The sequence below is a fragment of the Macaca nemestrina genome, chromosome 8, assembly GCF_043159975.1.
Source record: "Macaca nemestrina isolate mMacNem1 chromosome 8, mMacNem.hap1, whole genome shotgun sequence".
Lineage (NCBI taxonomy): Eukaryota > Metazoa > Chordata > Mammalia > Primates > Cercopithecidae > Macaca > Macaca nemestrina.
The window spans coordinates 43,010,243-43,036,512 of record NC_092132.1 but is presented as its reverse complement, the minus strand read 5'-3'; the positions used below and the strand labels follow the sequence as shown (position 1 = coordinate 43,036,512).

The window sequence follows — 26,270 nt, the reverse complement described above, 5'->3', positions numbered from 1 at the left end:
GAGATTCTAAGACATGCTTTAATGGAGGCCTCCCTCAACCACCTCCTGAGTCTGTTTTCCAACAGTGAAGGAACTTTTCCTGCTTTATCACAGTTCCCTGAGAGCATGCGGCACTGCAATTCAATATCCTAAACTGGCAAGGAACGGTGGCGGAAGAAAGGGAGAAATCCAAACCAAAGCAGCCTTCTCATAAAAGACAAAAAATAAAATAAAATCATAATTCATCCTCCGCCCATAGCAAACCCAACCCAGAAATTTACAGCGCGTTAAGAAAAGCAGCATTGCGAACTGCAAACGTAAGAGTTTTCCTTTGACACTCTACGCACGGTTTTCAGCTGTCAAATTACAACTCAGGAAAACACTATCATTAGAATAGAAAAGGAAACAAAAAAGCTCGCATCACAGGGGCTGGTAGCAGGAGCTGCCAGCACCATTTCAGGAGGAGAGCAAAGGGAATCCAATGCACTTCCCCACCCCCGCTTGAATCCATCCCCTCCTGGGGCAGACAAACCTCACTGCAGGGGCTCAAATTTAATAATAATAACAATAATCATGGCGCTTCCTCCCTCACTCCCTCCCCCAACCATCACCTCCCCCCTGCCCCCAGCGATATGCCGGGAATCGGCTTCTCCCCACTACCCCACCCCGGGATTCCCAGGTCCAGACCACCCCACCGGACACAGCTGCCGGGGGCACGGGACGAGACGAGCCCAGCCCAGCCTACCCTGGGGCCCCTGGCCCCGCTTCTCTTCTTCCCTCTCTTTTTACCTCCACCATCCCCCATCCGCATTGTCTGTCTCAATTCAACTTTGACTAATATGGATTCCTCGGGCCTTGGCCGGGCAGTAATTACCGCCTGCCCCCCGGGAGCCAGAAACCATCCCCCCATCCCCGCCGAGTTCAACGCCGCTCCTCTCGGGAGGGGGGAGGGGGTTTACAGCGCGCTCTCCGGTCTACACCGCGAGTCCCGTCTACACCGCGCTCCCCCCGCGGCCCCCTGCCCCCGGGATCAGAAGTTTGCCCCGGAAGGAGCCTAGCAGGAGGCAGTAAGGACCCCCGCACCCCACCCCAGCTGGCCGGCCGGCGCGTAAACACCCGCACCCGCCCGGTACGGCCCGTGGGGGAGGGGAGGGAGGGAAGGCGCCCCTCCCCCCGCGCCCGCCGACCCGCCGCCCCTATTACCTGTCATTGAGCTGGTCCTCGGTGCCCGGCAGCGGGTGAACCACGAAATGGATGGACGTCATGGTGCTTTCCTTCTCGTCCTCCTCCCGAGGGCGGCCCCCTCCCGCTCTCGCCCGCCCCCCAGCCCTCTACCCCTCCCCAAAACCCACAGCCGCCACCGCCTCCCAGTCCCCAAATGGAGGGAAGCAAATACGCAGGGGCCGCCGCCGCCTCCCTGCCGGGCGTGTGTCCGTGGCCCGGAGGGGTGGGCAGGAGGGCGAATCCACACGCCACCCGCTCCCCCGGCGACAGCCCGGAGTGCGAGGCTGGCGGCCGGGACCAGGGGCGCGCCGCCGGCCAGCGGCAGACGGGCGTTGGGAGAGGGGCGGCCGGGGGAGGAGAGGGGCGGCTGCTGGCTGCGGGCTACGGGGACGGTCTGGTCCCGGCGGCGGACGGGGTCCGGACTAGGGGAGGTGGAGAAGGAGATGAGCCCGCACCGCGCGTCACTAGCGAGAAGCCGCCGCCGCCGCCGCCAACACCGCCGCCGCCATCTTCACTTCTGCCCCAGTTTCTCCGTCTCGCAGGCTCCGCTCCGGAGCGGCGGGGGAGGGGCGAACGGGAGGAGGAGGAGGAGGAGGGAGGAGACCGGCGGGCGGGGGCGCGGCGGCGAGAGGCGGGGCTCCGGGAAACGGGCGGTAAGGCCCCCTCGATTGGGCGGCTCAACGTTGTCCGGCCACGACGCTGTAAGGCGCGTGCCGATTGGTCCGTTCGGCTCCCGAGCCCAGCCCCGCCGGGGGTGGGATGTCTCCAGAGTGAGTGTTCCGGAGAGCACGTGTTAGGGAAGGAGGTGGCTGCGGGCGAGCCCGCCGGGAGGGAGGGTAAGTGTGAGTCCCAGAGGAGGTGAGGAGGAAGAGGGGCTCTTGCGTTCTCTCGCCCGTATTCCCCTGGGGCAGCCCTAATTATTTGGCGGGTCCTTAGGAGTTTCTTGTTGCCTCTCATCTTTCATCCGCAGTTGTATTTAAAGTGGAAGTTGGTAAAATCAGTTAAGGGGCAAGACATATACAGGCTTTTATTGGAAAAGTAAGTAGTTATGTAAGGGCCTTTCCAGAAAGAGATGGTAGGATCATGGAGTTGACTTTGCAGCAACTTCTATTTCCTCAGTCTCCCCAGTTTCCTCACCACCATCACATGTCCAAAGACAAAATGAGGAAATTTCCACTAATTTCCTGATATAAATGATTCCTGATTTTTTATTACTTTTTAATGAAAGACGATAAACCTGTTCTACAAAGGAGTTCAATTTGTTATCAGTGGAATCAGAACGGAAAATTATTTTTTTTTTTTTTCTGAGACGGAGTTTCGCTCTTGTTGCTCAGGCTGGAGTGCAATGGCGAGGTCTTGACACACCTCAACCTCCGCCTCCCAGGTTCAAGCGATTTTCCTGCCTCAGCCTATGGAGTAGCTGGGATTGCAGTCGTGCGCCACGGCTAATTTTGTATTTCTTTTTTAGTAGAGACGTGGTTTCACCATATTGACCAGGCTGGTCTCGAACTTCCAACCTCAGGTGATCCACCCGCCTCGGCCTCCCAAAGTGCTGGGATTACAGGGCTGAGCCACTGCGCCTGGCCAAGATAGGATCTTTTAAAACTGAATTCCTTCTATCAGACACGTTCAGAGTTTTGGCCACCGCGCCTGGTGGCTCACGCCTGTAATCCCAGCACTTTGGGAGGCCGAGGCTGGCGGATCACCTGAGGTCAGGAGTTCAAGACCAGCCTGGCCAACTTCGTGATACCCTCATCTCTACTAAAAATGTAAAAATTAGCCAAGCGTGGTGGTGCGCGCCTGTAATCCCCACTATTCAGGAGGCTGAAGCAGAAGAATCGCTTGAACCCGGCAAGTTGCAGTGAGCTGAGATCACGCCACTGCACTCCAGCCTAGGCAACAGAACCAGACTCCATCTCAAAAAAAAATTTTTTTTTAATCGAATAAATCTTTTTTTTTTTTCCCCCCTAAGGAACCAATTCAGGACTTTCTTCTCAAAGGTCTATGACCTCCTTTAAAAGATCAAGTACCTCTTCGAAGGCAAAAACTGAGAACATGAAGTTCCTTCTACAGAGGTGGTCTGTTAATGAATTACACACACACACAGTTTTGCTTAGGAAGTTCTTTTGAGCAAAATGTGTGAAAAATTACTTATAAATCAGGATAGACCGGTACCGTTGAGGCAGATAATGGAACACTTTTGTAGGTTACCAGCTCAACCATTGGGCCAGATTAGTTTAGACTAAAAAGTGATTTCAAGGTCACTATTAGATGTCCCTGTGAGTCCTGAGGAAGGAGGGTAAACCAGTAGACACCACTAGATTTCAAGCCAAACTGATCTAAAAAAAAAAATTTTTTTTTTTTTTTTTGAGATGGAGTTTTTGCTGTGTCACCCAGGCTGGAGTGCAATGGCGCTATCTCGGCTCATTGCCACCTCCGCCTCCTGGGTTCAGGTGATTGAGGTGCCTGGGATTACAGGCACCTCCACCATGGGTAATTTTTGTATTTTTAGTAGAGACAGGGTTTCACTGTGTTGGCCAGGCTGGTCTCGAACTCCTGACCTCAGGTGATCCACCCGCCTCAGCGTCCCAAAGTGTTGGGATTACAGGCGGGAGCCACTGCGCCCAGCCCAGATCTAAATTTCAGTTCTGTTTCTGCTACTTAACTACGTGGCCTTACTTGGATTTAGATTAGATTTGGCCAGGTGCGCTAGCTCACGCCTCTAATTCCAGCACTTTGGGAGGCCGAGGCGGGTAGATCACCTGAGGTCAGGAATTTGAGGCCAGCCTGGCCAACATGGTGAAACCCTGCCTCTACTAAAAATACAAAAGTTAGCCGGGAGTGTTGTGGCCGTAGTCCGAACTACTCCAGAGGCTGAGGTAGGAGAATTGCTTGCTCAAACCCGGGAGGCGGAGGTTGCAGTAAGCCAAAATCGTGCCACTGCACTCCAGCCTGGGCGACAGAGTGAGAATTCATCTTAAAAAAAAAAATAGATTTAACCTACCATTGCATCTTTTTTCCTCATTTGTTAAATATTCCATAGTAATTATCTATCTACACAGGGTTGCAGTGAGGTCTAAATAAGGTAATATATGTCAGACACCTAGGCTCAGCAAATGGAAACATTTACTTGTCAGATGCTATGTTCCACTTTTTTTTTTTTTTAAGGCAGGATTTCATTCCCATCAGCAGGCTGGAGTACAATGACATGATCTCAGCTCACTGCAACCTCTACCTAGCAGGCTCAAGCAATTCTTCTGCCCCTGCCTCCCGAGTAGCTGGGACTACGGGCACAGGCTACCACGCCCGGCTAATTTTTGTATTTTTTTGTAGAGATGGGGTTTTGCCATGCTGCTCAGGCTGGTCTTGATCTCCTGGGCTCAAGCGATTGGCCCACCTTGCCCTCCCATCTATGTTCAACTTTTACACTTTATACCTTTTAATACTTGAATCACACTATAGGGTAAATTTTAATATCCCCATTACCTAGATGAGGACACCAGGGCTCAAGCACCTGAGGTAAGTACTGAAGCTGAGACTGAAATCCAGGTCTTCTGACTTGGATTCCATTGTTCTTTCCACTGTACCACAACTGCCATCTAGAAGTTAATAATTTAGAAGGAGCAGACTATTCAAAGCCAATAGAGAAAAAAAAATGATATGATAAATGGAAGAAGAGTAATGTGGAGGTTGAAGGAGGAAGCGATTCCAGCCAAGAGAATTAAGAAAAGTCACTTAAGCTGAGCCTTCTTTTTTTCTGTGAGACGGAGCTTCACTCTTGTTGCCCAGGCTGGAGTGCAATGGTGCAATCTTGGCTCACTGCAACCTCCGCCTCGCAGGTTCAAGCGATTCTCCCACCTCAGCCTCTCAAGTAGCTGGGACTACAGGCGCCTGCCACAATGCCCAGCTAATTTTTTGTATTTTTAGTAGAGATGGGGTTTCGCCATGTTGGCCAGGCTGGTCTTAAACTCCTGTCGTCAGGTGATCTACCCGCCTCAGCCTCCCCAAGTGATGGGATTACAGACTTGAGCCACCACACCTGGCCAAGCTGAGCTTTCCAGAATGTTCTGAGCAGGCCGGGCGTGGTGGCTCACGCCTGTAATCCAGCATTTGGGGAGGCCGAGGTAGGCGGATCACGAGGTCAGGAGATCGAGACCATCTTGGCTAACACGGTGAAACCCTGTCTCTACTAAAAATACAAAAAAAAAAAAAAAAAATTAGCTGGGCGTGGTGGCATGCACCTGTAGTCCCAGCTGCTGGGGAGGCTGAGGCAGAAGAATGGCATGAACCCAGGAGGCGGAGTTTGCAGTGAGCCGAGATCCCGCCACTGCACTCCAGCCTGGGCGACAGAGCGAGACTGGGTCTCAAAAACAAACAAACAAAAAAAAAAAAAACAAAGAAAAAAGAATGTTCTGAGCAAATAGAATACCTGGCTTAAATCTAATCTTTTTAGAATTGCCCCCTAACCACACCATGCCCATAGTTTGCCTCGCTTCTCTTTCTTCCAAATCTCTCCTTCATCTTTTCATTATGCTTTTATCCTGCTTTCAACTTGATTTACCCACTCCTAGTTTCCTAGAACTGAGACTTTTTCTCCTGGTTGAAAGTTGGTCTGCTCCCTCGAGAGAGCCTGTTGGCAAACTGCCTCTCTGGTCTTTGATAATCATCTTGGCTTTGCTACCTTTTTGTTGTCCCAGATGGCATATTAGGAAGAATTTTCCTCTTCCAGGGCTGTAACACCTTGGTGGGTCACACTTTGAACAGAGAAAAACAAGTAAAGGCATGGAGTTGTGAAAGACCATCACATGTGTGGGGGCTGAGGAAATACAGATAAGGGAATGGAGATAAGCAGGGGTCAACAGAAGCTCTTTGAAGAGTAAAGTGCAGTACAACCTTAGAAAACAGACTCCTTTTTAAAGGGAGCTCCTTTCTAATAATTTGAACTAATTCTCCCTTCAAGGACAGCTGGAAAAGTCAGGCAAAGTATTTCTTCACATTTGCTTAATGGCCCAAGAAAGCTAACAAAATAATGATGAATTACCAAAGCAGGGTCCAAGGAATGAATAAGACCCAAGTGAGTCCTCTGTTTGGAGCCACTTTTTCCCCTGGGATGCATCTCAGTTCCAGAAATACAAACTGAGAAGCTGAGGTAGAGCAGGTCTGACAGGTACTTGGGGCTAAGACAACAGGGATTGATGTCTAGTTTCACCCAGTGCAGTGGGGAATGCTAACAAACCCCTCTTACTCAGTGTTCATACCTGAAGGACTGCCTCTCTGAAATAGGCCATATCTTAGATTTGGTTTCCCCAAAAGCAGACCTTGAGACAAGGATTTGGCTGTAAATCGTTTATTTGGAGGCTGATTGCAGGAAGCACTGTGTGGGAATGGAGAAATGTATGAGGATAGGAGAAACGCCAATAAAAGGTGGGCTGATAAGTGTTTTACTACCACAGGCGACTGGGACCCAATCCCACTCCATCTCACAGTAGTTAAGGGTTGCTCCTAGGTTGTTCAACTAACTAAGCTGTTAATAGCTAGGTTAATGTCCAACAAAAATTCATTGTCTTATATACAAAAAAAGAATTAGGAAATTAACATTTTAAAACACCATTTAAAATAATATTAAAAATGATTAAATAATATATAAGAACAACCAATAAAAGATGCACAAAGCCTGTACACAGGTTTAAAGTATTTTTGAGGAGCTTCCAGACCGCTGACAACGTGGAGGTGCTGGGAGAGTGGCATGAACACAGAAGGCATGGAAGCTCCTTACGCTTCTCTCCCATACCTAGTCCTATGCATCTCTTCCATCCGGCTGTTCCTGGGTTGTATCCATTAGGGTAAACCGGTAAACACCTCTTGGGCTCAATGAGAAGGAAGAGAACACATTCTGCTCTTCAGATCTATATACTGTTCCCCACTACAACCAGTGAACCGAAATGTTGAATCTGGATGGGGGCCCTGGTGACTGAGATGGCATCCTCTAAAGATCTAGGGCACTCTCTTGGCCCTGCTCTGCATCCTTTGCAGGCTGTGTGTACACAACAAGGATATTTCCTGGAGGGAATTCATGAAACAGCACTACCTAAGTCCAAGCCAAGAATTCAGAAAATACAAATGCACGCTGGGTGCGGTGGCTCACTCCTGTAATACCAGCATTTTGGGAGGCCGAGGCAGGCGGATCACAAGGTCAGGAGATCGAGACCATCTTGGCTAACATGGTGAAAACCCGTCTCTACTAAAAATACAAAAAATTAGCCGGGCGTGGTGGTGGGCACCTATAGTCCCAGCTACTCGGGAGGCTGAGGCAGGAGAATGGCATGAACCCAGGAGGTGGAGCTTGCAGTGAGCCGAGATTGTGCCACTGCACTCCAGCCTGGGCAACAGAGCGAGACTCCATCTCAAAAAAGAAAGAAAGAAAGAAAAGAATATACAAATGCAGTGTCCTCATGAGGGAAAAAGAAGCTCTGAAAACAAGAGCTCTTGGATGTTCATCTATACCCATGGTACAAATGGAGCATATATGCGTCAATGGCAACTGAAATGACCGCTACAGAAATGTATGTATATAGACCCAGAATGCCCTGAAAGAACTCAGGTGTCACCAGGAGAATTCAAAAAAAGCAACACATTGTCTGGGTACAGTGGCTCACAACTATATTCCCAACACTTAAGGCCAGGAGTCAAGACCAGCCTGGGCAACATAGCCAGGCCCCATCTATACAAAAAAGAAAAAAATTTACCCGACATAATGGTGCACACGTGTAGTCCTAACTACTGGGGAGGCTGAGGCAGGGGAATTGCTTGAGCCCTGGAGATCGAGGCTGCTGTGAGCCATGATTGCACCACTGCACTCCAGCCCAGAAAGCAGAGCAAGACCCTGTCTCTCTCTTTTTTTTTTTTTTTTTTTTTTTTTTTTGAGACAGAGTTTCACTCTTGTCACCCAGGCTGGAGTGCAATGGCACAGTCTGGGCTCACTGCAACCTCCACCTCCTGGGTTCAAGCAATCCTCCTGCCTCAGCCTCCCGAGTAGCTGGGATTACAGGCACCCACCACCACGCCTGGGTAATTTTTGTATTTTTAGTAGAGACAGGGTTTCACCATATTGGCCAGGCTAGTCTTGGACTCCTGATCTCAGGTAACACCTTGGCTTCCCAACGTGCTGGGATTACAGATGTGAGCCACTGCACCCAACCAACCCTGTCTCTTTAAAAAAAAAAAAAAAAAAAAAAAAAAGAGAGAGAGCAGAAGCTTCAAGTACATTGAATTTCATTGTAACATGGATGAGTAGGTTGATAGCACAGAGGACCAGAAGACGGATGAGACTGTCAGCTACTAGAAGGTCTACCCACATCCCCAAATTTTGGTTGAGTGTTCTGTGCTTCCCAGGTAGTGGCCCCTGTCTACATCAGTCGCCCCTGCCACTCTCTTCTTTGCATTTATGTATCAGTGTTTTCCAACTACTTAGAGTTATGTATCATATGGTTTCTTGATACCATACCTTTGCCTGTGTTGTTTCTCTGCCTGGAATACACTTCTGTCCTATTTACCTAATTTACTCTTAACATTTTTTTTTCCAAGATTCAGCTCATATGCCATCTCTTCTTGACTAACCCAAGACTTTTTCTGATATCAATTCTCCTTATATCTACCCAAGCTGAATGATCTTCCCGTCCTTTAAATAAATTATATTATATCAAAAAGAATTTTTCTTTAGAGAAATCAAAGATGATCTAAATACATGGAGGGGCCAGGCATGGTGGCTCACACCTATAATCCCAGCACTTTGGGAGGAGGAGGCAGGAGGATCACTTGAGCCCACGAGTTCAAGACCAGCCTAGGCAACATAATGACACCCATCTCTATCTAAAAAAAAAAAATTTTTTTAATAAAAAATAGGCCGGGCGCAGTAGCTCACGCCTGTAACCCCCACACTTCGGGAAGCCGAGACAGGCGAATCACCTGAGGTCAGGAATTCAAGACCAGCATGGCCAACGTGGTGAAACCCCGTGTCTACTAAAAATACAAAAATCAGCTGGGTAGTGCATACCTGTAATCCCAGCTACATGAGAAGCTGAGGCAGGAGAATTGTTTGAGCAGAAAAGACACAGAAAAAGATGTTCATAGCAGCATTCTTTGTAACAGCCCCAAACTGTAAATAATCCAAATAACCATGAAAAATAGAATATTATGGCATGTTCATGCAGTGTAATACCATGCAGTAATAAATATGAATGAACCAAAGCTCTTTGCAAAACCTGAATGAATCTCACAAAAATAATATTAAATAAAAGAAATCAGAAATGGTACAATTTCACTGATATAAGCTTCAAAAACTGGCAAAGTGACACTCTGTTGTTAAGGATGCATGTTTAGGGAGCAAAACTAAGAAAAGCAAACGAGGTTACCTTAAGGGGTAGAAGTTACTTTATGGGGGAGGAAGGAGTTTGCATTAGAAAGTAGCACAAGGGGAATCTCTGGAGTGCTGACAGTGATCTATTTTTTGACCTGGGTTTTGGTTACAGGGTGTTCATTTATTATCATTTACTTGGCTGTACAATTTTTTTTTTTTTTTTTTTAATACAGAGTCTCGTTCTGTCACACAGGCTGGAGTGCAGTGGTGTGATCTCAGCTCACTGCAACCTCTACCCCCTGGATTCAAGCAGTTCTCCTGCCTCAGCCTCCTGAGTAGCTGGGATTACAGATGCCCGCCACCACGCCCAGCTAATGTTTTATATTTTAGTAGGGAGGGGGTTTCACCATGTTGGCCAGGCTGGTCTCGAACTCCTGACCTCGAGTGATCCACCCGTCTTGGCCTCCGAAAGTGCTGGGATTACAGGCATGAGCCACTGCGCCCAGCCTTAGCTGTACATTTTTATTTTGCATACTTTTCTAGATGTGTGCTAAATTTCACTATAAGAAAAGATTTTTGGCTGGGCACAGTGGTTCACGCCTGTGATCCCAGCACTTTAGAAGGCGAGGCGGGCAGATCACCTGAGGTCAGGAGTTCGAGACCAGCCTGACCAACATGATGAAACCCCGTTTCTACTAAAAATACAAAGATTAACCAGGCACGGTGGCAGACACCTGTAATCCTAGCTACTGGGGAGGCTAAGACAGGAGAATCGCTTTAACCCAGAGGCAGAGGTTGCAGTGAGCTGAGATCACGACACTGCACTACAGCCTAGGCCGCAGAGCGGGACTCTGTCTCAAAAAAAAAAAAAAAAAGATATTTTTACGGTGGCTCATGCTTGTAAACTTAGCACTTTGGGAGTCTGAGGCGGGTGGATTACTTGATAGTTGGAGACCAGCCTGGGCAACATGGTGAAACCCCGTCTCTACCAAAAACACAGAAAATTAGCCAGGCATGGTGGTGAACGCCTATAGACCCAGATATTGGGGATGCTGAGGGAGGAGGAACACTTGAGCCTGGGAGGTGAACTGAGATTGCGTCACTGTACTCCAGCCTGGGTGACAGAGCGAGACTGTCTCAAAAAAAAAAAAAAAAAGATAGAAAGATAAAAATAATGTTTTATATGAAAGGAGAGAACATTAGCACTCCCCTTGACAAGGATGGAAGAGGCTCTCAGACCTGACAACATGCATGAGGTTAAGGCATTGCCACCTACTTCATGGCATCTAAACATCATGTTGTTGTTGTTGTTTAAAGACCAACCCTACCTGATACCTATATACATATGGAAATATTAACCCAAGGTGAATTGTAAACCTAAATGCAAGAGCTAAAGCTCTAAAATTCAGAAGAAAACATATGAGTGAATCTTTGTGACCTTGGATTAAGCAATGGTTTTTTAGATATAAAAGCACAAACAGCAAAGAAAAAAAAAGATAAATTGAATTTAACTCATTTTATTTTAATTCGATAGATAAATTGGACTTAAACAAATTTAACACTTTTGTGTTTCAAAGGATGCCGTCAAGAAAGGCAACCCATGGAATGGGAGAAGATATTTGCAAATTATATATTTGATAAGGGACTAGTGTCTGGAGTATGTATATATGTGTGTATGTGTGTGTGTGTGTATATATATATATATATCTTACAACTCAACAATAAAAAGACAAATAACCCCATTTTTAAATGGGCAAAGGGGAAACAAGAGGCTGAAAATGAGCTCGAATTTATTTATTGTTTTCAGACAGGGTCTTTCTCTGTCATCCAAGGCTGGAGTACAGTAGCACAATCATGGCTCACTACAGCCTCAACCTCCCAGGCTAAAGTGATCCTCCCACCTCAGCCTCCCAAGTAGCTGGAACTACAGGTGTGTGCCACTATATCTGGTATTCCTGGGCTCAAGCAGTCCTCCTGCTTCAGCCTTCCAAAGTGCTGAAGGATTATAGGCATAAGCCACTGCACCTGGTTTTAAACGTATGAAAGAAGATGAGTAAAAAACAGTAAAGTCCTGGGTTGTGAAGATGTAATAATACAAAAAGTAGAAGGCAGGATATTTGACTCCCGACTGTTCCATCAAGGACTGTAGTCTGGAAAATAAGTATTTTGAAGGTGAAAAATTAAAGCTCATATTAGGATAAAAGACTATCAGAGAGCACTGAGTTGTCTGAAATTAAGTCAAGCCTCCTAACCCGGATAAAACACATCATAGTGCCAAATAAAGTTAAAAATCCAGCCAGGCGTGGTGGCTCATGCCTGTAATCCTAGCACTTTGGGAGGCCGAGGCGGGTGGATCTCTTTGAGCTCAAGAGTTCAAGACCGGCCTGGGCAGCATGGTGAAATTCCATCTCTACAAAAAATACCAAAATGAGCTGGGTGTGGTGGCTCATACCTGTGGTTCCAGCCTGTAATCCCAGCTAGTCGGGAGGCTGAGGCTGGAGGGTTGCTTGAAATGGGTGGCGGAGGTTGCAGTGAGCTGAGACACATCACTGCGCCCCAGCCTGGGCAACAGAGTGAGACATTGTCTGAAAAACAAATACATACATAAATATATAAATAAAATAAAAATCTGAAAAAATAAAATGGGTAAATTATTTCCATCAGTATTTCTCTAAGGAATATATACAAGTGGCCAATATGCACATGAAAATATTCTCAACATCATTAGTCATCGAAGAAATGCAAATCAAACCAATGATGTGATACTGCTGCTTCTCAACTGCTAAGATGGCTAACATTAAAAAGACAGATAAATGTTGGCAAGGATGTGGAAAATTAAAACCTTCATATATTCTTGATGGGAATGTAAAATAGAGCAACTACTTTGGAAAACAGTTTGGCAGTTTTGACACTTCCTCAAAAAGTCAAACACAGAGTTACCATAAGCCATTCCTAGATACCAACCCAAGAGAATTGAAAATGTATGTTCACACAAAAACTTCTACACAAATGTTCATTATAGCATTATTATTTTTACTATTTTGAAATGGAGTTTTGCTCTTGTCACCCAGGCTGGAGTGCAATGGCACGATCTCGGCTCACTGCAACCTCCGCCTCCCAGGTTCAAGCGATTCTTCTGCCTCAGCCTCCCGACTAGCTTGGATTACAGGCACCCGCCACCATGCCCAGCTAATCTTTGTATTTTTAGTAGAGATGGGATTTCATCATGTTGGCTGGGCTGGTCTCAAACTCCTGACCTCAGGTGATCCACCAACCTGAGCCTCCCAAAGTGCTGGGATTACAGGTGTGAGCCACTGCACCCAGCTTTTTTAATTACACACTTTAAATGGGTTAATTTTATAGTATGTGCATTATATCTCAATACATTTGCTATTTTAAAAAGAGGGGCCAACCACAGGGGCTCCAACTGTAATCCCAACACTTTGGAAGGTGAGGTGGAGGATCGCTTGAGCCCAGGAGTTTGAGACTAGCCTGGGCAACACAGGGAGACCTCATCTCTACCTAAATAAATAAATAAATAAATAAATAAATAAATAAAGGAGGAAAGATATGTATCACTTTTAAGTTTTCAACTAGCAGCATACTGAGTTCAGGTTTATATATACAATTTTTAATTAAGCTAGCTTCTACCTTTTCACTGCATTAAAAAAAATCCCTATCATTCATCCAATAAAGTGATTTATTGGCTGGGTGAGGTGGTTCGTACCTGTAATCCCAGCACTTTGGGAGGCTGATGCAGGCGGATCATTTGAGGCCAGGAGCTGGAGACCAGCCTGGCCAACATTGCAAAACCCGTCTTTACTAAAAACACAAGAAAATTAGCCAGGTGAGGTGGCACACACCTGTAATCCCAGCTACTGGGGAGGTTAAGGTATGAGAATTGCTTAAACTCAGGAGGCAGAGGTTGCAGTGAGCCAACATCATGCCATTGCACTCCAGTCTGGGTGACAGAGCAAGACACTATCTCAAAATAAATACATACATACATATATATAATCTATCTATATATATATGAGACTATATATGACTGTATGCCAAGCACTATTACAGATACATGCTATGGGATAAGTAAGGTTTCTGCCAGCCTCATGGGGCTTGCAGTCAGTGACAAGAAGTGGGAGAGAGGAGATTTCAGATGCTTCAACAAGAGAAGTAACTTGCCCAAAGTCACACAGTATGTAGTAGTCATTATGGAAAGCAAGATCAATCCCATGGGACCCTAGTGGTCATTTAACCTAATGCCCTCTTTTCACATAAGAATCTGAGGCTCGGGGAGGCTAAATTGCTCAGTGACACCTGGCTTGTTACACACTGCCACAAATATACAAGCGTCTGAAGTGTGGGAGCGCAAGGGGATCCTAGGTTCTCAGGGTCAATCCTCTAAGACCTCTTTCAACTAGCCTAATGGGCCTTGGCAGCTTAAGGTGCTCTCAGAAATATTAAAAGACCTCCAAGATGCATTAACAACTGTTTGTCGCTCTTTGCCACCTGCTAGGCATTGTGCCGTGCACTGAGAACCCGGCAATTACCAAGACAGTTGCAGTTCATGCCCCGTGGGTGCATGGAATCTGGTCATGCACAAGTGCAGGTTTGATAGCTATTCCAGTGGCTACCTGAGACTCATCTTTGGAGACAAAGATACCTACAGATTTCTGGGCTGCTCCACACTGCTGTGATTTTGTTGATCTGGAGTCAGCCTGGAATCTGTGATTATTCCAGTTTGTGAATTATCCAGGACTTTTGCTCCCCTAGAAACTCTTTGCAGGTGTTTCTAGTGTACCAGTGATTTGAGGAACCACTGACCTGCTATACCCCACAACTTGGCTTTATTTTTTTTCTTTTTATTATTTATTTAAATATTTATTTATTTTCACAACTTGACTTTTAGAACTGAGAGACTTACGCAATCCCACAACCAGATCAAATATGTTTAATGCCCAAACCCCAGGGCAAAGCATTCATTCATTCACTGAACAAACATTGAGCTCCTACCATGTACCATGCAGTATGTTGGGCGCTAGAACCACAACAAAGAATAAGAGCACAGGTCCTGCTCTCATGGGGCTTCCATTTGGTGGGGGTGGGAGTAGGAGGCAGAGAGAAAGACAGAAAAGAAAAAAACTCTTATTCTAGTGATGGAAAGTACTACAAAATGAGACTGAGCGCTGAGTCAGGAGAAGGTATACTAGGTTGAACCTCATAAAATAGCCAGTATTTCACCATTTTTGATCTACAGAAACAACAATTTCTTGTGGTTCAGCTTTATAAATAGGAGTTCAAAGGAGATTGAGTCCTTTCTCTCCAGGATAAAAAGGGAAGGTGGCTGGCCAGACACAGTGGCTCATGCCTGTAATCCCAACACTTTGGGAGGCTGAGGCTGCAGATCACTTTGAGTTCGGACATTCGAGACCAGCCTGGCCAACATGGCGAAACCCCGTCTCTAATAAAAATACAAAAATTAGCCAGGCATGGTGACACATGCCTATAATCCCAGCTACTCGGGAGGCTGATGCAGGAGAATCCCTTGAACCCAGGAGGTGGAGTTTGCAGTGAACCGAAATCGTGCTACTGCACTCCAGCCTGGGCGACAGAGCGAGACCCTGTCTCAAAAAAAAAGCGGGGGGGGAAGGTGGCCTCACAAGATGGATATGATTTGAACATGTGAAGGATAAATAAAAGCCTAGAGGAAGGATGTGGTTAGAGCAGTGTCTCTGAGGAGAAATTGTGGACAAGAAATGGGAAAGCAGGACAGAATGAGACATTGATTCCATGGATATAGAGGGAATACTGTGCTGGGAGCTGCACAGCTCATGAAAGAAGTATAATGCATACTTGCTGTTCTTAACAAGCCTACGAGACTGGGCTCAGTGGCTTATGCCTGTAATCCCAACACTTTGGAAGACCGAGGCAGGCGGATCACCTGAGGTCGGGAGTTTCAGACCAGCCTGACCAACATGGAGAATCCCTGTCTCTACTAAAAATACAAAATTAGCCGGGTGTGGTGGCAGATGCCTGTAATCCCAGCTACTCGGGAGACTGAGGCAGGAGAATCGCTTGAACCCAGGAGGCTGAGGTTGCAGTGAGATCGCGCCATTACACTACAGTCTGGGCAACAAGAGTGAAACTCCTGTCTCCAAAAAAAAAAAAAAAAAAAAAGCCTACACTTCGGTTAAAGACATGGTAAAACCCATGAATAATAAAAAATCAAATACCCACTTCCACACAAAGATTCATGCCCTAAACACCCTTCCTGCCATTGGTCGGTCGCCCTGCCGAAAGCTACCTGTCTGCACTCCCTGACCCCAATGCTACTTCCTCTATGATGTTATTCTCTTCTCCACAGTTAGGAGAGATGGCTCCCACCCCTGATTCCATGGCTCACTCTTTCTAGTTCTTCTCTTTTTCTTTATTATTATTATTATTATTTTCTGTTGAGACAGGGTCTTGCTCTGCTGCTCATACTAGAGTGCAGCAGCACAATCACGGCTCACTGCAGCCTTAACTGTCTGAGCTCAAGTGATCCTCCTGTCTCAGCCCCCTGAGTAGCTGGGACTACAGTTTGGCGCCACCATGTTGGCTAATTTTTTTTTTTTTTTTTTTTTTTTTTGAGATAGAGTCTTGCTCTGTCACCCAGGCTGGAGTGCAGTGGCATGATCTTGGCTCAGTGCAACCTCCGCCTCCCGGGTTCAAGCGATTCTCCTGCCTCAACCTCCCAAGTAGCTGGGATTACAGGTGCCTGCCACCATGCCTGGCTAATGTTTTTTATATTTTTACTAGAGATTGGGTTTCGCCATGTTGCCCAGGCTGGTCTCGAACTCCTTATCTTCAGTAACCCACCCGCCTCTGCCTCCTAAAGTGTGGGATTATAGGCATGAGCCACCACGCCCAGCCTAATTATTTTTTTTTTATTTTTTGTAGAGACAGAGTCTTGTTATGTTGCCCTGACTGGTCTCGAACCCCTAGCCTCAAGCCATCCCCCTGCCTTGGCCTTCCATTCCTCTACTTTATACCACAGTTATTCACTAAGCTTGTCTTTGTTCAGTGTACTTCCTCATGGAAAAACTGAGGTGATATTCATCCTGGTTTTTCTACCAGTGTGTAAGTGTCACTAGCCCAGAAGATAAGAAATGAATGAATGAGTAATGACTATCACTATGTTGCCCAGGCTGGGCTTGAACCCCTGGCCTCCAGTGATCCTCTCACCTCAGCCTCCCAAGTAGTTGGGATTATAGAAGTGCCCCACCATGCCTAGTTCAGAATTTTGCTGTATATTTAGGGTTATGTAAGGCTGTAGTAAATTGTTATAAGGAACAAATTTAGTAATTAAAGTACAGTTTAGTTCTGGGGTGAGCTACCTGCCAAAGTAAGGTCCCTGTCCTGGGGCATCTTTTAGCTCCATCTCACAAAGACAAAACTTTCACTGTGAGGGGCCAGCCTGTTTATTCAACATGACCAAACTCCGTGCTGCTGTCTCCCCTGCTCTGCTCCGCCTGCCGGGGGCTCTCAGCTGAGTACATGACCAGCTCATAGCAGCTCTAGAGCCAGCTTTGGCCTGCTTCATTGCTGTATGGTACAGAAAACTCCCACTCTGTCCATCCAAACAAATCCTCACCAGACACCTGTCAGCCCCTTCTCTTTGGAAATGGTGCGCATCTGCTGGCCACATTTCCCAAGGCTGCCTGTGTGTACCTGGAAAGCGCGGGTTCCTTCTCATCTATCTTTTCTGTAGAAGAAACAGCCCCTTCAACTTTTCCTGCTAGGCCTCATTTTCCAGCCACTGCAGTTGCTACCAGAGCTCTACATTGGACCCAGGTTGGCTGAGTCTATATGATTCAGGAGTTGATTATTCCAGTGTGTGAATTATCCAGGCCTTTTGCTCCCCAACCTCCGCCACGCCTCTCCCCCCACCCGCCCCCACCAATTCTCTCTACTTCTGCTGTTTACGTGTCAGGAAATTTTAGTGCTCAGTAACATCTCCCTCAGTGTCTGGGAAGAATACCAATACTTACATTTGTTTGGTGCTTTGCAGTCTACAAAATGACATTTCATGCACAAGCTTACTTTAGCCTCCTAAAAGTCCTGCAGAGTAGATTGCATTATTCTCTTCTCCAGCTAAGCAGTGATAAATGACTTGTCTGTGACCACACAATCAGAAAGTACAATTGGGCCTTGAACTCAGCTCACAATTCTCTATCCAGTGTTGTCACTATCAAACCCACAGGGAATGCAAATTTTCCAATTTTGCTATCCATTAGAAGTCATGGAAAGAGCTGCTTGGGAGACAGATTTCCTGATACTTACAATGAGGTTGATTTAATTCTGACTGCCTCAGTGGCTGGAACATTTCGCTTTGGCAGCCAGGCTGGAGTGCAGTGGACCCCTTGAGGGGTCCACAGATTCAACAACCATATGCACCGACCCTAAATGGATACACTTTCTGAGAAGTGTATTTTTTAAAATTGTCACTCTTGGGGTAATAGTGTGTATCCGTTGGCATTCTGTCCACTGGATCATGTAATAATCATCCAAACAAACAAAAATCAACATCTACATCATGTTTTACAACTTCTGAAGCATTCTGCAATAACTCTCTAATCTATACATGGAAGGAAAATAACTGTATGAATATCCCCACTTTACAGATGAGAAAAATAAGTCTGAGAGAGCAACTCTGAGTAACTTTCCCAAGGTCACACAATTAGGGACCATTGGGGAAGAGTGGATATTTGACTCCTAATCTTTGGACTAGTTATCCATAATATCTATATTCCATATACTGATGCTAATTAACATGTGTATAGGCCTTTAAAGTTTGTGGGTTTTTTTGTTTTTTGTTTTTTGTTTTGAGACAGAGGGGTCTTTTGCCAGGCTGGAGCGCAGTGCACAATCTCGGCTCACTACAACTTCTGTTCCGCCTTCTCTGTTCAAGCAATTCTCCTGCCTCAGCCTCCCAAGTAGCTAGGACTACAGGCACGCGCCAGCACGCCCAGCTAGTTTTTGTATTTTTAGTAGAGACGGGGTTTCACCATGTTGGCCAGGATGGTCTCGATCTCTTGACTTCACGATCCACTCACCTTGGCCTCCCAAAGTGCTGGGATTACAGGCATGAGCCACTGCACCCGGCCAGGGCTCTAAAGTTTTACTGGACATTTTCACAATATTAGTCCATTCCATCTTCAGCAACACCTGTGAGTAGATACTGTTATTAATTATCCCAATAGTGTATTTATTTATTTATTTATTTATTTATTTATTTATTTATTTCGAGACGGAGTTTCGCTCTTATTGCCCAGGCTGGAGTGCAGTGGTGCAATCTCAGCTCACCACACCTCCTCCTCCGGGTTGAAGCAATTCTCCTGCCACAGCCTCTCGAGTAGCTGGGTTTACAGGCATGCGCCACCACGCCCAGCTAATTTTGTATTTTTAGTAGAGACGGGGTTTCACCATGTTGGTCAGGCTGGACTCAACTCCTGACCTCAAGTGATCCTCCCGCCTCAGCCTCCCAACGTGCTGGAATTACATGCGTGAGCCACCACACCGGTCCCAATATTGCTTTTAAATTCTGTCAGATTATCACTATACCCTTTCACCTTGGTGTAGGAAAGACAATTCTCAAAAACATGTATTTATTCATTCAGCAGATGTTTTGAGTACCTCATATGTAAAACTCTACACTCACTACTTTGGTCAGAGCCTATGACTTCTGTATTCCTGATTTTCCTTGGTATTTAGCAGAATCAGAACATCATACTTGTGATTAGCTAGAAACAAGGGCAGACAGACTAACCTAGTATTTTGTAATCAGAAATAGATGATGAGTTTTGCAGAAGGGAAGTGACTAGGCAAAATAGGCGGGTGCACAAATGGCACCAGATGCTTTAATGAGTGGTTGTTTCCACAGACTAGAAATCGGTTTTATGACCGGGCGTAGTGGTTCATGCCTGTAATCCCAGCACTTTGGGAGGCCGAGGTGGACGGATCACGAGGTCAGGAGATCAAGACCATCCTGGCCAACATGGTGAAACCCCGTCTCTACTAAAAATATAAAAATTAGCTGGGTGTGGTGGCATGTGCCTGTAATCCCAGCTACTAGGGAGACTGAGGCAGGAGAATCGCTTGAACCAGGGAGTCAGAAGTTGCAGTGAGCCGAGATCACACCACTGTACTCCAGCCTGGCGACAGAGTGAGACTCCATCTCAAAAAAAAAAAAAAAAAAAATTTGGTTTTATATGTGCAGTCTATACAGGACCATTAGCCTAGCCTTGGTCTTTCAGCCATGTTCACGCAGAGATACCAATCATTATGAGTAATGTCATTGTCAAATGTTGAGAATAATATTACAGAACATGGTTATTGAATCAACCAATGATTAAAGGTTGGCTCTGGCACCTACCTTGAACTAGCTCAAGTTCTGGAGTTCCCATGCATAGGGAAATCAGTGGTGTATTATTTCAGTGATTAAGAGAAGAGGAAAAGGTCACACACCTTTTCTTTATCTTTTATTCACTTCTTCCTTCTCTTTCTCTTTTTACCCTCTTTTCTCTATAGCTACCCAATGAGGGAAGGTCAGTGATTAAATGGAGACCCAGGATTGGAAGAAGGTTATCAAAAGACAAAGTTACAACAAATGTAGTTTTAGATTTTTTTTTTTTTTTTTTTGAGACAGTTTTGGTCTTGTCACCCAGGCTGGAGTGCAATGGTGCAATCTCAGCTCACTGCAACCTCCACCTTCTGGGTTCAAGCGATTCTCCTGTCTCAGCCTCCCAAGTAGCTGGGACTACAGACGCCCACCACCACGCCTGGCTAATTTTTGTATTTTTAGTAGACACAGGGTTTCACCATATTGGCCAGGCTGTCTCAGACTCCGACCTTGTGATTCGCCCACCTCGGCATCCCAAAGTCCCAAAGTGCTGGGATTACAGGTGCGAGCTACCACGACTGGCCTCAGTTGCCTCTTTTTTTTTTTTTTTTTTTTTTTGAGATGGAGTTTCGCTCTTGTTGCCCAGGCTGGAGTGCAATGGTGTGATCTTGGCTCACCGCAACCTCCACCTCCCGAGTTCCAGTGATTCTCCTGCCTCAGCCTCCTGGAATTACAGGCATGCGCCACCATGCCCAGCCAATTTTATATTTTTAGTAGAGACAGGGTTTCTTCACGTTGGTCAACCTGGTCTCAAACTCCTGAACTCAAGCAATCCACCCGCCTCGACCTCCCCAAGTGCTGGGATTATGGGCGTGAGCCACCACGCCCAGCCCAGATGGCACTCTTAAAAGAGGTAACTGAGCCAGGTGCCATGGCTCATGCCTGTAATCCCAGAACTTTGGGAGGCCAAGGTGGGCAGATTGTCTGAGCTCAGGAGTTCGCGACCAGCCTGGGCAACACGGTGAAACCCCATCTCTACTACAATACAAAAAATTAGCCAGGCATGGCAGCGGGCACCTGTATTCCCGACTACTTGGAGGCCGAGGCAGGAGAACTGCTTTAACCCGGGAGGTGGAGGCTGCAGTGAGCCGAGATCGTGCCACTGCACTCCAGCCTGGGTGACAGAGTGGAATGAGACTCCATGTCAAAAATGTGTGCCATGATTCCAGGCAGGTCCCTAACTTTTTTTTTTTTTTTTTTTGAGACAGAGTCTCACTCTGTGGCCCAGGCTGGACTGCATGATCTTGGCTCACTGCAACCCCTGCCTCCCAGGTTCAAGCAATTCTCCTGCCTCAGCCTCCCAAGTAGCTGGGACTACGGGCGTGCAGCATCATGACCAACTAATTTTTGTATTTCTAGTAGAGACAGGGTTTCCTTATGTTTGCCAGGCTGGTCTCAAACTCCTGACTTCAGGTGATCCTCTCACCTCAGCCTCCCAAAGTGCTGGGATTATAGGCATGAGCCACTGTGCCCTACCAGGTCCCTAACTCTTATACATCCCAAAGCTTCAACCTGTCTGTGTCCACCTTCCGCCCCTTTCCTGAGATCCTCTCTCATTTTCCTCCTGCTTTCCTCTGTTTCTCATTTTACAAAAATCAAAGCTCATCTTTTTCCTTGTCAGTTCCTTTAGCACTAAGCTGGGTCATTTCAGTTGATCTATACTAAATGAAGGCAATGTTTCTTGACCCTAACAACAAGAAAATCCCCTTTAACAGAATTATCAGGCCCACTTTTGAAGTGAATTTCATCCAAAACAAATGTAAAGCAAATCAAATCAATACGTTAAAGGCAGCCTTGTAAAGTAGGCCCTCCTCTCATTTTAATAAGCCCAATAAAAGGGGTTGTCTCCCCCAGTGCCTGGGAATCTCTAAAATATGGGTGAGATTTCATGTCAATAAGGGTCATTTGCATTAGGTCTTGCTCTGTTGCTCAGGGTGGAGTGCAATGATGCGATCCCGGGTCACTGCAGCCTCAACCTCCTGGATTTAAGTGATTCTCCCACCTCAGCCCCCTGGATAGCTGGGACCACAGGTGGGCACCACCACACACAGCTAATCTTGTTTTTTTGTTTTTTTTGTTTTTTTTTTAATAGAAATGAGGTCTCACGATAATGCCCAGGCTGGTCTCAAACTCCTGGGCTCAAGTGATCCTCCTGCCTCAGCCTTTCAGGATGTTGGAATTACAGGCATGAGTCACCACCTGGCTGAAATTGTTTTTTAAATTCTAAATGAACTTGCAAAAGTGAGAATAAAAGGAGACTTTGAAGCTGTCCTCACCGGATTAACAAAAATTCTGTGACTCACGCCTGTAATCCTAGCACTTTGGGAGGCTGAGGCAGGCGAATTGCTTGAGTCCAGGAAATCGAGACCAGCCTGGGCAACATGGTGAAACCCCATCTCCACAAAAATATACAAAAATTAGCTGGGCATGGTGGCACACGCCTGTAGTTCCAGCTACTCAGGAGGCTGAGACGGGAGGATTGCTTGTGCCTGAGAGGATGAGGTTGCAGTGAGCCGAGACTGTGCCACTGCACTGCAACCTGGGCAACAGAGACAGTCCTTGTCTCAAAAAAATAGAATAAAATAAACACACACGCACACGCGCGCACACACACACACACACACACACACAAACCTCTCGATATAATTAAGCATGAATCAGGGTGCACTAATACTGCGCATTTGCATCCTGATTGTTCCTACGCATAGTATCTCTGACCTTAGAATCATAAGGCTTTAAATAATTGCTTAAGATGTTTTTCAGATCCTGAATTCCAGCCAAACAACTGACATCAACCAGTTTGAAGACCCCCATAGAAGAATGAAATCAGCATGAGAACACAGTTTCTTCATCCCTGTCCCATGACTTCACCTTGCCCTCTTTGGCCCACTCCCAAACTCTTAAAAACTCTAGCACCAAACGCTCGGGCCTGGTGGCTCACACCTGTAATCCCAGCACTTTGAGAGGATGAGGTGGGCAGATCACAAGGTCAGGAGATCGAGACCATCCTGACTAACACAGTGAAACCCCGTCTTTACTAAAAACACAAAAAATTAGCCAGGCGTGGTGGCACGTGCCAGTAGTCCAGCTACATGGGAGGCTGAGGCAGGAGAATGGCATGAACCCGGGAGGCGGATCTTGCAGTGAGCCGAGATCACGCCACTGCACACCAGCCTGGGTGACAGAGCGAGACTCCGTCTGAAAAACAAAAAAAACTCTAGCCCCAAACTTCTTGGGGAGATGGATTTGAGGTTTCCCCTTGTTGCCTTGTTCGGTGGCCCTATGATGAACCCTCTTTCTCTGCGTGTAACATGGTGTCTCCACGTATTGACATGTTGAGTGCATCCGGCAATAGACCTATTATGGTTGCATTTTGGGGTGTTTTCCCTGGAATGTATTCCCTGGGGTGACTTCTGGTACTTTACAATTAACAGTAAGTGGAAGAAAGTATTTAATCCAGGAGATCTGTGATGAGATTTATTGTGTAGGAAGGATGCCAACCAAATTTGGAACTCTTATCCATATTCTAGACAGGGGAGTCTTTGTTCTGAAAAATTCAAAGACTCCCGCATCTTGAATATGGAGAAATACAAAAAAAAAAAGAAGAAGAAGAAGAAGAAGGAAGACTAGAACTGCATGAATTTCCATTTCTAGAACTACTAGGGGGATAACATAAAAATCTTGCAGCCAAACATGGTGGCTCAGGCCTATAATCCAAGCGATTGGGAGGCCAAGCGGGTGGATCACTTGAGGTCAGGAGTTGGAGACCAACTTGGCCAACATGGGCGTGGTGGGCGTGGCGGTGGGTGCCTGTAATCCCAGCTACTTAGGAGGCTGAGGCAGAAGAATCACTTGGACCTGGGAGGTGGAGGTTGCAGTGAGCCAAGATCGCGCCACTGCACTCCAGCCTGGGCGACAGGGTGAGACTCCATCTCAAAAAAAAAAAAAAAAATCTTCCTGCTACAAACTTCTTTAAATGCTGGATAAAACACAACAAACATCCCTTTAAATGTGTAGCTGAGCCCCTGAGAAAGCAAGGGAAATCTCCAAAGGCCAAAATCAAAGCTGAAACTGGAAACTAGAGAGAAGGGCTAAGGCTGCCGCTGCAGCAGCTTGGCTGCGGGTATTGGCCTCCATCTAGGTCATCAGGGCACTTGGTTTTTCATGACCACAAGGGGACAGTAGAGTAGGCATAGAGTTGGAACTGAGACCCCTGCTTGTAGCTAAAAACTTTGAATGGTTATGCCCTTAGGGAAGGGAAGAACTAGAAAACATCCACTCACTAACACAGGGAAATAATAAGGAAGCTTGTCTGTTTCAGCTTAGACTTTAAATAGGGATTAAAAAAAAGTCACGTCTGATCATTTCACACTATGGCTTGCCCTAACATGAGTTTGGGGCTCGGTTTATTCCACTTCCGTGATTCGCACATCTTCAAGCTATGACATTAATATAGAATGTGGAGCTGAGCGTGGTGGGTGTGCACTTGTAATCCCAGCTATACAAGAGGCTCAGGCAGGAGAATCATTTGAGCCTAGGAGTTCGAGACAAGCCACCAGCAGCCTGGGCAACACAGGAAATTCATGATTCAAACAAAACAAAGCAGGACTCTGGCAGAAGCAAACACACACACACACACACACACACACTTCTGAAAAACAAACCTTCAACTCAGGTTGCACAGAGGCTGTCCTGGTAAAAGCCTGCTTAAGCTGAAGATGAAATTACAATAGAAATTTAGTATTCACACAAAGTTCCAAGCAGAATACATTTTTTTTTTCTTCTGAGATGGAGTCTCACTCTGTTGCCCAGGCTGGAGTGCAGTGGTGCAATCTTGACTCACTAAAACCTCCACCTCCCGGACTCAAGCAATTCTCCTGCCGCAGACTCCTGAGTAGCTGGGGTTACAGGTGCATAGAGATGGGGTTTCACCATGTTAGCCAGGCTGGTCTCGAACTTCCGACCTCGAATAATCCACCTGCTTCAGCCTCCCAAAGTGTTGGGATTACAGGTGTGAGCCACTGTGCCCGGCCCATAATAAATAAAATTAACTCTACACCTTGACATGTTGTAGAAAATTTCAAAACATCAAAAAGTATGAGCTGGAGAACAATTTACCTACAGAGGCTGACAAGAAAAGCAACAATAAAAACCAAAAACTAATGGAATAATATCTTCAAAGTGCTGAGAAAAAATAACTGCCATCCTAGTTTACCTATCATGGTGGAGAAATAGTGAAGTATAGACATTTCAAGCATATGAGAGCGTTCACCATCAAGAGAACCTCACCGTAGGGACTACTCACAGAGATATATTCAGAAGAAGGACACTGAACTCAGGAGAGAGCAACACTCAAGAATCAGTGATGAACAAACAAATCAGGAAACACCTGGGCAAATTCAACAAGTGTTGATTATAGGAAAAACAGTGAAAACAACGTAACAAGAAAAAGCGAGACTAAACTATGAAACAATATGGAAGTGAGGGGGAATAATCCAAGTGAAGTCACTCTACAGTCTAGTATAGTTTCAGAGAGGAGGAAAGCTATGGCAATGATGATTAACTTAGACATTGTCAAGTTACATGTGCTTACTTAAAAATTTAAGGGTAACCACAAAAGTAATAGAAATTCAGTGAATGGCTTCTAAACCAGAAGAGATGAAAATAGATGGTGGTTTCAAAGAGGAGTAAAAGAATTTTACCAGAATAGTTGGGAAGGAATTTTCCACACCCAGACTGGCCAGTGCACGTGGAGGAGTCCAGGCTGTGAAGAGGGGAAACTCATTCTTAAATGACAATGAATCCAGATTGGGTCTTCCAAGAGACCAGTCAATGGAATTCCAGGAAAGTCAAGAAGCCTCAGTAGGGACACAAATGTCAAAGCTCAGGAGTTAAGCATGGGATGAATGAACACTTAGTGGCTAAGGTTGTCCAGGAAAGCTGTTCATCCAAGCTGTTTGCAGACCAGTTAGTGTTTGAAATGTATGTGCTATCTACTATTTTCTATTACACTTCAAAAGTAGCATTTAATTCTGACTTTAAAATAATATATATCAAATGTCGAACATTCTAGACATTCAGAAAGTATAAAGAATAATTCAACTTCTAAATGCAACTATATGGTTAGAGCATCTCTACTATATTTTAAGTGTTACACCAACTCAGCAATATGTCCTGAAAACTACCTCCTGTGGAACTTTGCATTCAAATGCAGTGAGAGAGGAAATTCCTGCAGTAACTCCACCTTATCCCAGGAGGTGCCTCCCAATC

The 26,270-nt window shown here is 46.0% G+C and overlaps 1 protein-coding gene and 1 non-coding gene across 6 annotated transcripts in view; one reads left to right on the top strand and one right to left on the bottom strand.

Moving 5' to 3' along the window:
* The window catches only part of LOC105476035 (ubiquitin protein ligase E3 component n-recognin 5), a 154,789-nt gene extending 153,472 nt beyond the window's left edge, over window positions 1-1,317 (bottom strand). For all 5 annotated transcript variants that reach the window (XM_071067924.1, XM_071067925.1, XM_071067927.1 and 2 more), the window contains exon 1: window positions 1,183-1,317. In XM_071067924.1, the coding sequence (XP_070924025.1) occupies window positions 1,183-1,244 (62 nt within the window). In that variant the 5' untranslated portion in view covers window positions 1,245-1,317. The remainder of the gene's footprint in view (window positions 1-1,182) is intronic.
* A 9,418-nt stretch (window positions 1,318-10,735) lies between these two features.
* Window positions 10,736-10,861, top strand: LOC112425645 (U6atac minor spliceosomal RNA). Its single transcript, XR_003016764.1, has one exon. It is a non-coding gene; the product is annotated as a U6atac minor spliceosomal RNA (small nuclear RNA).
* Window positions 10,862-26,270: the final 15,409 nt, after the last annotated feature.